This window comes from Protopterus annectens, chromosome 9.part0 (assembly GCF_019279795.1).
Source record: "Protopterus annectens isolate FY-2018-M chromosome 9.part0, PAN1.0, whole genome shotgun sequence".
Taxonomy (NCBI): Eukaryota; Metazoa; Chordata; order Ceratodontiformes; family Protopteridae; genus Protopterus; species Protopterus annectens.
The window spans coordinates 217,160,372-217,172,464 of record NC_056743.1 but is presented as its reverse complement, the minus strand read 5'-3'; the positions used below and the strand labels follow the sequence as shown (position 1 = coordinate 217,172,464).

At 37.0% G+C, this 12,093-nt stretch overlaps 1 protein-coding gene across 4 annotated transcripts in view; it reads right to left on the bottom strand.

The window, feature by feature from the left end:
* Positions 1–12,093, bottom strand: part of SOX6 (SRY-box transcription factor 6) — a 2,230,635-nt gene that overhangs the window by 718,021 nt on the left and 1,500,521 nt on the right. For 3 of the 4 annotated variants that reach the window (XM_044082775.1, XM_044082774.1, XM_044082776.1), the window contains exon 6: positions 11,446–11,535. The exons of the other annotated variant lie outside the window; for it this stretch is intronic. In XM_044082775.1, coding sequence (XP_043938710.1) covers positions 11,446–11,535 — 90 coding nt within the window. The remainder of the gene's footprint in view (positions 1–11,445; positions 11,536–12,093) is intronic. 4 annotated transcript variants of the gene reach the window in all.

The following is a 12,093-nucleotide window of genomic DNA, read 5'->3' as shown; positions in this document are numbered from 1 at the left end:
TCTGTTTGCAAGGAACCTCTAAGGTAGCTCTAGTTGCTGCATATACCTGCTCAGATACACATCAAAGGGAGCACTGTACTCTGTGATTGGTCTGATAAGGGCAGATTTCAGTGAGATAATGACCTCTTTGGACCTAGATACCATACCCTTACTTATAAGTTGCCCAACATAAAAGATTTCCTCACCATTGTAGCCACATAGTGGTCAAAGGAAAGGCTACTGTTTACATGTGTACCCATATCCTTGACCACTGGGTCAACTCTTAGGGGCATATTATCAACATGATAATTAGCCAGGATGGTTGACCTCCCAAAGGGTATAATTATGCATTTCTTAGTATTGAGTTTAAGAACATGGCTTTGGCATCATTTATTAGTGATAGACAGAGCTATGCTGAGACATTATATGAGCACCAAAGGCTTTTTCCTCTATCTGGTGGGTGAAGAAGCAAAGGAACGCCTAAAACAGCAATAATTCCTTTGGGGGTCTTATGTGATGTCAGTGTTTGTGTGAGATTAATCTGTTTCAAAAATGATTAGTAAGTAGATGACTGACCATTACTACACATTGCTGACTGACCAAATGACATTTTTCAGTTTTATGACACTACATTTTATTACTTTACACCTAGAAATTATATTACAGTGAAAACCAAATGACATTTTTCAGCATAAGTATTTCTAATACCCAAAAACATCAAGTGTGTATCCATGTTACTGAATAAGAGAATGTTTTAATCTTTGAACAGACTTAATGAACATTTATTACAATTGCTCACTGGTATACTAAAAGCATAAGGAAAACCACTGTGAAATAGAATTTTGAGGAATGAGGTATTCAGAACACAGACATAAATAGGTGTGCAGTCAGTGACTCAGTGAAGGTAGAATGTAGAGACCTGAATTTTACCACTGTTAAAACGTTTCTTAACAGCCTTCAGAATTCATTCATTTCAGACATGGATCTCGCAAATTTAAGATAGGAAGAAGGAATTACTGTTGCATAGCAGCAGCTTACTGAAAGACCCCCATATTAAATTAAGATGGTCAAGGGAAACACAGGCAGGGTTTTTTTCTAGCAAGCATATGTGAAGAACACAATGGATAAAGAAAGCATGGAGATGAGAGATGGACTCTTCAGTTATTATTAACTTAAATTATGAACTTCTGCATTTATATTCTGAATACATAGCTCTAAAATAATGCCCCTGATTTTTGACATGAAATTTTGCCTGTCCATACAACATGGGCTTTTGTGGCAGGACAGTAGTATTACAACCACAAAATAAATACTGTTACATACTTTTTAATCTACTAAACATATACATTAATAGAAACTGTCTTCTTCCATAAGCTTTTTCAGTTGTAATGGTAATATATAAAAACTCACACCTAGTTGATGCATTTGTCCCTTGTTATATTCAGCTTTGTCCATGATTCTTGAGATGAGAAGAGGTTAAGTCTGAAGATTATTTAAAATAATGCTTTTACCTTTTGCCTCTGTTTTTACATCTAGGCCAGCATTATCCATACATCATTTATTTTTATATAAGTTACTGAATGACAGTTATTGTAAATAAAATAATTAATGTTATGCTTGACACAGCTTTTTGTCCAAATTCATAAAGCATTTAAGGAAATAAAGTGTTGTTTCCTCTACTATAGTAGCTTATCGGGAGATTAAAATAGTTAACATTAGGAGAGAAAGTTTTCACTAATGATACAAATAGCTTTCCTTTACTTTTGGCATTTTGCCCGGTGAAGCTATTTCTCATAACTAAAATGCCAGTTTACGAACAGAGAACATCTGACATAGAAAATTTAGCTTATCTTTTCAAGGAGGAACAACGCCTTCTCTGCAAAGTAAACAACTCCCAGTAACAGCCAGTACTATGAACTGGCTGTTCACATGCCATCATTCCATTTTTATGAGGATTTCCTTCAAACCACCTAAAATTGTTTCTTTAACACCTTTTGCAAGGCATGCCATATTTACAGTGCAACACATATTGAAATTACTACTCAGATGTTCTGTTTTAATAAGGATTTCCTTCAAGCCACCTAAAATTGATTCTTTCACAGCTTTAGTAAGCCATACCATAATTTGCAAGGCAACAGAATATAACAATATGTGTTACAGTAACACTAATGATTCTAGCACAGTTAAGAGGCATCACACTTATGAAACAATAAACAATCTACTTTGTGTATCTGTTTTAAAAAATGCAAAGACCCAGATGCTGCTTTAGCTTAAACAGTGATTCACTTATGTTAAACTTTTATTCTAGATATTTTTTGTTCCACATATAATTCTCAAGTGCTTTTCTGAGGATTGTTCTGCATTGTGTTATAGGGGAAGCATATAATGGTTTTCTTTCACAAGACAATTTGATTACATTTCACCAAAACAATGCATATTGAAGACAGAAATTAGACGCCTTTGTTAATCTAATAAAGTATGTATATGTACTTTCCACATACCAATCACTGTAAAGTAGATATATGGGCTGCAGTTTTAAAAACTCACTGCCTTGATAATTCTGTAAATTTTCTGCACTATATTTACAAGCTTTGCCTATTTCTGTTGCTTAACTCTATAAGGAAACAGGTATCAGCATTAGGGAGGCACAATAACACAAAGATGTTTATGGACTAAGTTTTTAAAAAATGTTGGCTGGGTGTAGCACAGTCAGACAGATGTATCAACCCATTACAACCTAAACAGGAACTATTGGGGGGCACAAATTTTTATGGTATATAACTAAACAGAGTGATGAATTAATGAAGTGGTTCATCATGACAAATCTGGACAAAGGATAGAGGCATATGACAAAGCATACCCTGCATATTGTTTCAGACGCAATCCATGAATTAAAGTGTAATTATGTGAGGCTGACACATGTGGCATGCTTAGCACTGTAACTCAGTCTTTCTGAGTCACAGATCATGAACAGGTAATTAAGAAAGAAAAGTTAAAAGAAGAAGTCCAGCACAGAATCTTGACGAATACCCACCATAAAATATCAAGTATGAGAGAGAGAGTTCTTCCCAGTCTGGCACCATGGACAAGAAGCTAGGTAACTAAAGAATCAATTTAGAAAAGGCTTGACATACTATAAGTAACCTAAGAAGAAAGATCCAGGTTCATGACAGTCTTTGGAAGAGCAAACCATTACGTCCACTTCTACCAAAACAGGCGCATCAAAACAACCCAACTTATGAATGAAAACCATTAACACTGAAATATTAGGATTTTGCCTGGAAATACTTGCATAGATACATTTCTACCCCAAGCAGACTCCCCAAAATTTTTCCTCAGGTAGATAAAAAATTCCCTACCGTGTACCCTGTCTGTAATACCGAGCGAGCAAATGAAAGCAACTAAAGAAATTATTTTTTTTAGCTGGGATACAGGATCTGAATTGCCTAGACAGATTAAGGCATTAAATGTAATTCTGGTGGCTGCCAAAAAAGTAATTACTAGAAAATGGAAATCAAAATCAAAACCAACTATACCATAAGTACTGACTATTGTAATAGAGATAAAAGAACTGGAAGTGAGATATTTAGAAAGTGGTAGGAGCAAATTACATAGAAAAAAATAGAAATTATGGGAACAATACATGCAGGAAAAAATGTTTTGGAGGAGGAATGAGGTTTAAGAGAGGGCAGAAGTTCAAAAATGTATGTAATGTTGCTTAGCTTATATGATATATAACAATAGATGTGAATTATGCTGTTTGTAAATGTCAATTTGTTAATACAGTTTGATTACTTTCATATAAATGTAAGGTTGCCTATATCACAAGTGATAATTCAGTAAAGGTGTTTAAAAAAACATAAATAAAACAACATTTTATAAATACATTTATTGAGGGGCAAGCTTCCTTTTATTACCCATTGAGGGACTTCACTTGGCACACAGTCTAATATATTAACCACATGGTCACCCAGTTGTGGAGACAGGGCAGATCCCTTAACACTGAAACCTTGTCCTGCTCCTTGTTTTCAGTACCACCGAGCACAATGTTTGTGTCTTTCGGCTTTTCCCGGTTATGGGTCGCCACAGTGGAACTCCGGTCCGCTAATTATTGGTAGTTGATTTTTACGTGCCGAGTTACCAGCCCTGATGCACAACCTTCAATGAAGGTATGCCCATTCACGCATGTCTCCACGCAGAAGACGCTCTAGCTGAGAATCGAACTAGACAGCGTCTTACTGTGAGGCGACAACGCTACCGCAGCACTACCACCGTGGACAGTACAGAAAATCAAACTGCAACTGTATTTCATTCAAGTCAAAAAACAGTTATGGTGCTGGCCACCTGACACCAAAACCAGCTGAAGTGGCAAATAAAAACACGATACATCAAATCTCATTTCTCTGGTTAAAACAATGAAAACAATGAAAACTAAAATGCCATGTGGTTTAACAGAATCAAGGCCCTGCTAGTCTCGCCAAAATTAAGCTTTCTTCTTACATAGTAGATGAAATCAGATAGAGTTCTCATTCATTTAATGTAGTATACAGGGTCTACTTCAGTAGAACAAAATTCCATTTAATCGAATCTTACTTAACTGAGATGACAACATCAAAACCTTATTTCAATGAACATTCACATCACCGGAATTGTAATCTGGGAAAGGAGGCAGTTGGCCAAATGGGGACATTTGCCCTTTTCCCCACTACAGTGTGATCTCAGAGTTTGCATATTTAGTTGGGGGGTGTGCTGGGCATGGGGGTTGAAGGCCCCCCACTTGGGTGGGTTTGACATGCTTTGGTGTGTTTGTTTCTTAATGTTGACCAACTGCCTCCAAGAGATGGCTTCTCCAAAGGTAAGGACCTCTCAGAGCAATCTGCCTCAGCAGAGTCCTCCTCTGGGTAAGCATATCCTAGATAGGAAGGCATTTGTGAAGCATAAGACAGAGAATCCTCTGAAGAGGAATCTGAAGAGTCTTCAGCCTCTGTTGTAAGAGGTTCTACAGTCTGAGGCATAGGGCTGATAACCGGAGGTGCAGCCGGAGCAGAAGCAGCCATGAAAGGCCTAAGGGCTATAAAGGCATTGATCAAATACTGAGAGAAAGCTTCCCAATCAGGCAAGCTCTCAGGAGGTGGTCACGTTTGTTTTTTTGTTTCTTTTTATAAAGAAAAAACAGGCCTATATGTTCCTCCAGGTGTACTTTGGCCACAGGGGGGAATGTCAAGTGGAAGAGGTGCAGCAGTTGGCTCGGGCCTGGTAACTCTGACCTTCTTTTTCGGTGGCTCGATGGTATGGCCGGATAGCCCTTCCATTGCAACAGAGAGATGTTTGAGGTGTTAGTTCTCTAGATAGATATTATGGGAGTGCAGATGGCTGCAAAGAGTCTTTGGGACAAAGGCCTGACAAATTGCACAGGACTTATGGTCATGGTTGGGCCCTAGGCAGAAAAGACACAGGTCATGTGCATCCTTATGTGGGATTTGATGTCCACACCTACACTTTCCTTTTCTGGATGACATGAACCTGGGCAGGCATGCAGTAAATAAAAAAAAAAGAACAAGAAAAAGGCTGCAACGCGGTACTTATCTTTAAATCACAGGCTCTGATGGCAGAGATGGCAAGATGAGCTGATGTTCAATTGGTGGCAGAGAAGTTCTGAGGAAGGTATGTGCAGAATGTCAATGTCAGATGTTCCACATACCTTGCAGTGACTAAAGCTTTTGTATACTGGCTGGACGTTTGGGTCACTAGGCGGAGGCTAAACCAAAGGTTATGAATACTGCAACATGAGAATAGGACATCAGTAGATGTTTGAATTCCTCACAGCTGCAGTAGCCTATAGCTGTTTGGATTATCTTCAGCCCAGGAAGTAACAGTCGGTCTGTCTTCAAAAATTTCTGGCTCCCCTCCATACGTGCACCCAAACTGCTGTGTCTCAAGATCCACAGGGAGAAAACAACAGCCTGGGTGCCAGTTTCTTTGTGACTTTCTCACCTCCAAAAAAGGACAGTGCCCATTTATACTGAAAGCCAAAAAAGTTAGTAACACATAACCTTAATCTCAAAAAAAAAAGTAACAATATACAGAAAAAAAGGGAGATGGTGGTAGGATGCATTACTGCATCAGTAAGGAATTCTAACATCTACTGTTATGGTTAGTTCATCCTACCTTCTTATCTACTGAAACATGGCTAAATAATTCACAATTCCTTCTAATTCAAAATAAATAAATAAATTACTGCACTTCACCCCAAAACACATCTCAAACAAAACAACGTTTACTATCTTCTCTGCCAATTACATCATGATAGAGCAAGTAAACTATGCAAAATTACTGGGTATCATCCAAGGTGACCAGTTTAAATTAGAACACCATGTAGCACACTTTAAAAAAAAGCATAAAAAGCTATGATATATAAAGTAAAAACCTACCTCATTGACACAGCCATAAGACATATAGCCTCTACTTTCTTACTGCCATCTCTCCTCTATGCAGCCCCAGTCCTCACCACTGTCCAAACTTAAGCAGTAAACTATAATAGAATACACCACTGCCTAGCTCTGGGAGAATTAGTTAAAACTACTACTTCACTTAGCTATTTCTCAGCTAGCTACAATACACAGACTTCTCTATAAGGCAAAAAATCGCCCAGCCCTTAAAAACTTAATACAACACAACTCCCTCAACAGAACTTTATGCTCTAGAGGAAAAATCACTTATAATTATAACCAAATCATCTACTATTGCTAGTGAATCTCTATATTCAAATAGTTTAGCTAAACTATGGAACCATGTCCCACTACCAATCAAATCCATTCACTGCTTGGCCTGATGGTCAAAAAATAAATATGCATAACTTATGTGTGGCAGTCAACTCACAGTAGAGTTATATGGAATGCAAAGCACATGAGAAAGCAAGTTGTCTAGGCTGCAATAAGTACCAGAACATATTAGTGATGGTGCTTATGTGAGCAATGATGTCTATAAATGCCTACAGAATACTACCAGAATATCATTGCGAAGAATTCTGGTGCTCCTGAACATTAGAATGGTAACTTGTATCCCATTGGCAAATATATTGATAATTGATGACATCATTTTTTGCAGGGTGGAAAGCTACTAGTCTCTGCCCATTGACCTAGGGGATGTACTCCCAAAACCACATTATTTAGTTGTACACAATCTGAGGTTTCACAGCTTTTGGGATGGGAGCAACAGTGTGATCATAATCACCATATAACTGTTGTCGTCATTCAAGTCATGCAGCTTTAGCGCAAGAAGAATTAAATAACAATAGAAGAATGGCACAACCCATCATGCCAGCAGTGCAGAGGAGCATACCCTCAGTAAAAATGAGCATATTAATAGCATTTCCACATCATAAGATACTTGGGAATTAAGGTTCTACACTTTTACCCATGACAATGTGATCATGAATTTAAAGCAATAATTCACACTTGGCATATGGGCTTCACTAAATATACATGGCATATAGCACCTTGGTCCTCAGTAATATGCATATATGTCTGAAAACCCTAAACAGAAACAGTATGCATCATGCTACATTTCAGTGAAGTACATTATAGGCTCATATAGCAAAAGATTCATTAACAGGGATGTTTCCTTCTTTGAGTGGTGATGACGATGAAGATAAGTATTGTAGATGAAAAGGATCTTTGGACCAGTCTACTTACTCAGTCTTCAAAATGGAACAAACAAACAAACAAATGGCTGAAGATTATGATGATACGTGATAGCCTTGTTGTGCAGTTTACTGCATGTTATTAATGGAACTTAACTATATCATACCTAGTAACTATCATTTAGTAAAAACTACAAGAAAAGCTTAGCCATTCGAGAGTTTTCACTGTGTGATATGTTAAATCTCTGTAACAGAGGCCCATGGGATATATGCAAATGACCCTTAAGGACATCAAGTCTTTCAGCTATATGGCTTCTGAATGTCCATGACTTTTTTCCTTTTTAAGTCCTTATGGAAAGATTCAGGCCAGCAAAGCTAAACTCCACTAACTGTGGACATGTTTGTTTGGGCTTTTTTATGACCTTGTAGGTATAGCACAAGTGGACTGTTTTGCTATACTCTAGAAACACAGGGTCTTTAAACCCAACTGATGTCCATAACCATTAAGGTGTCTGCAAAATATCCAGACTAACAACTAAACCAAAAAGTAAAAAGCACACAAAGACAAACCAATTAGTAATACCTTCAAGAAAAACCTACCCAAGCTAGAGTTTTCATTGTGTCATACCTTAAACCTCTTGTAATATAAGCTCATGGGATATATGCAAATGATACCTTAAGGGCATTAAGTGTTTCAGCCATATGGCTTCTGAACTTCCATGACATTTTTCCTTTTTAAGTCTTTAAAGACTGTCCATAAAGACTGTCCTTCCAGTCTACAGTCATTGAAAGAACATTTGGGAAAGGAAGAGGCAAAAGAGTTAGAAGGGTTTCATTCTCAAGTGAGAAACCCTCAGAAAGGGTTGGTGTTTGAAAGCCAGAGTGGGGAATAGGAATGAGAAAGGAAGCAGAACAGTGCCAGGTAGGCTGATTTATTTTGCTGTTTGGATCCTGAAAACAAGTCTGTTTAGACTTAAGGTCCCCTTGCCATTTTTTTCTTGAATTGTCATTTACCTGGCTCCTGCCAGTGCTGTTGTTTGTTTTTTTTTTTTAGTTGGCTTTCTGAATCAATTATCTGGTTGAATGGTAATTGAATATCTGTGAACTGGAGAGAGAAACATTTGTTTTACCCTTTGTTGGCTTTTCTCCTTCCTTCTATCCTCCTGAATGTTTCAGTTGAGGCACCTACAAACAAGAAACCTCTACCTAGAGTGGCATTAAGTAAAAACTGGAGCCTTATGAAAGCATGCACAATGAAGACAAAGCCAGTGGCAACAGCATCTATGGTATCATGCCTACATTTTATAGAATGTCCAGTTAGCTGTGAAGCAAAATGTAGTATTTCTAAAAGATTAAACCTCACATCTTGATTAGGAATCAGTCATTTTCTGATCCATGCTGCCAAACATAGGTAAAGGAAATGTAATTGTGTGAGTTTAAAAATGAATTGCTATAAAGGACAGACTAGCAGAAGTATGAACTGCTTTGCCATATCTGCTTAGGTTTCTGTTCTCTTTACCATTAGAAAAAGTTTAGAGTAGGAAGTAGTTTAGTTTCCTTCATGAAATACAGAGATAATAATAACTGCAGGGTCAGCACTCAGGAGAAAGAGAAACTGAAATTAAAGCACCCGCTAAGGCTCCAAGTACAAGGGGCTGGCAACAGTTATGGGAATATCCATGTGGAAAATATTAAAATCTCTCTTTGGTGTGTCAGAAATCTCCCTTCCATCTCACCTGAAAAATTCCCTCATCTTTGAAATGGTTTAACCAAAAGAAATTTCTTCATTTGGAGAGTCAAAAGAAGGAGCATTTTCCTCATCTGACTCATAATCCAAAGTACAATGACTCTGAGAGGCATAGGCTAAGCTTCTGCAGCTGAAAGATCCTTTTTCAGTGAAGAAGATTTCCTTTTAAGAAAGAAAGTAAAAGAGAAGGCTGTCATAACTATAAAACCTGCATAGCTTTTGCCAAATTCTGAACTAAATTAAATCAGTCATTTCTGAGAAGTCAGTGAAATATATTTTTCAGATGAAACTTTCCTAGGAGTGGAAGGAGGAGAAGAAATGTTTTGTATTCTGTTGCCTTTTTGTGGGACATCCACCAAAGCCTTCTGCAATAAGGAATTGACTTCTACTCTACAACCCTCAATCTCTTTCCTCACAAATATCTAGCATATATCCTCATTACCTTCTGAAATAATGACTCTTGGCTCCAAGAGACTTGTTATTGGATGGATCATAGGGGGACAAACTGAAGGATGTGAAGTGGCCATAAATGTGCAATTTTTTCCAGTAATAATGACTTACAAAAGGACAGCACTACAAGGCTTGGAGAAGACATCTCAGACTTTGAAAAAGACATGGAGGTTTAATCGTGAGTCTCCTTTGGCACCTTTTCCCTAGGCTTCCTTTTGGCTAACGTGTCAAGCATGGATGAAGAGGTGGATGACATAGCATCGCATACCAAGAGAGACAACTTCTTATTTTTTTCCATATAATTGTTGGACATTACCAATCTTCTTAAAGTCTTAGGAGCAAAACCAACAAAGAAAACAGACAGACTTCACAAGATTCTAAGTCATGGTGTACCCCTAAAGAAAACAAAAAGTGAAAAAGAAGAAGAAGAAGAAATGTCACCTCTAACAGGGTATTTATCTTCCTGAGCTCCTTTTACAGTAGCATATTGGCAAAGGCATAAGGCAGTCAAATGGAGGTAGGATTCTGAGCTTTGTCAGGTTGGATTGAGAGACAGAGTCTTTGTGGTGAAAGTATCAGATGTAAGGAATATTGCAAGTGTGATCAAATGAAGAACATCAGATAAATGTCCACACACTCAGCATCATTAGTTATTCTTTCATAGTTTCCTGACCAGAATACTGCAGCATTCAGTACAGTTCCACATGCATAGTTATGGTCTGTATCTTTCAACTAGACATACAGAGGTTTCCCATTCAAAGAAAGCTGAATAAATACTACTGCATAAGAAGAATGTGTCAGAACAACAGCATTTGCATATTGTGTCTGCACAGCAAAGATGCAGGGCGCACTCATTTGACTATAGATAATACAAGTTATATAGGGCATTCTGCATTGTACCATATGTATAATGACTGTCTCCCATCACTTACTGATCCTCTGGGTTTACAGCCACCATATACTACTAACCTACTTGTTGCACTTCCATATTTATGCATTGCTCTTTGTGTTACATCTGCTGCTTGTACATTCTTCTAACAATTGTGGGTAGCAGTCTTTAATGCTTGCATTTTTTTTTTAGTTTTGTACCTTATGTTATTCTTTCTGCTAAGTTTACCTTTGATATATTTTCCCCTCAGCCCTTAAGTGTCCTATCCTTTTTGTATCAAGATTGAATGTTGGCTATTAGATTCCACCTGCATGTGCATTCAGTCTAGTTAATGGCGAATAGGTTACATTCTCTTTGGTCATTGACCTTTGTTAGGCTGTTCTTACAATAATAGTGCACTACTTATTTAAAAGGATAAACGTCACTCATACTACTGTCTGACTACACTGTATGCATTAGAACTTTGAAAACATCAAACATTAAAACTCTGAGCAGTGCATTCATATCCATATCATATCACCTCTGGTATGCCTCTATCTGCCAAATATTTACTTTTGCAAAACACTGTATCTCTTTTGATCAGAAATATGTATCTGTGTGACTTGTTTTAAATGCAGTTTATGTATCTTCTTGGAATGATAAAATAAGCCTATTTTTAACTCCCCTCTCTAATTGGTTTTATTATCAAACCAGTCACTGAGACTCCAAAACTTTACTTCAACAGAAATTACTTTTTACCTTTTATTTCACCTAGAAGTTCAGTTGTATTTAGTCTCTCCATTTTTTCCTTCCAGTCTTTAGAAAGTATCTTTTCCATGCAAGATGAATCTGTAAAGAAGAGTACAAAGAATATGATCACATAACACAGTGATCATAGTTGTTCATTACTTCTATAAATTGAGTTAACATTTTAGAACAAAGACACTGTCTTTCTTTTCACAGCTGAAACTAAACAGTCACAACAGCCATCTTTATACCAGTCTAATGTAGCATAGTTAATTAATTCTTGTATTATTTTTTGCTGTGAATATCACATCACAAGTTTAAACTACAAAATAGTGTATTTGTTAATTTTTGAAATTATTTCAAATGAAAGCAAATACACTTAGTCATGATATTCCATACTACTACCTTAAATATTATAAGGTCAGCATTTACATGTTATAATATTAGCACTGCTATTTATTTGGCAACATTTATTCTATCTTAACAGAGGAGTAAAAAATATGAGTAAGTCATCTATTGTATTTCCTCCAGTTTTCTTCCGTAAATACATTTTAATAAGACAGCAGCTCAATATAAATATAAGTACTTATTCTACTGTAAAAACTGAGTATAGAGTATACATGAAATGCTGAAGGAATAAATATTCACTAGATTCCATTA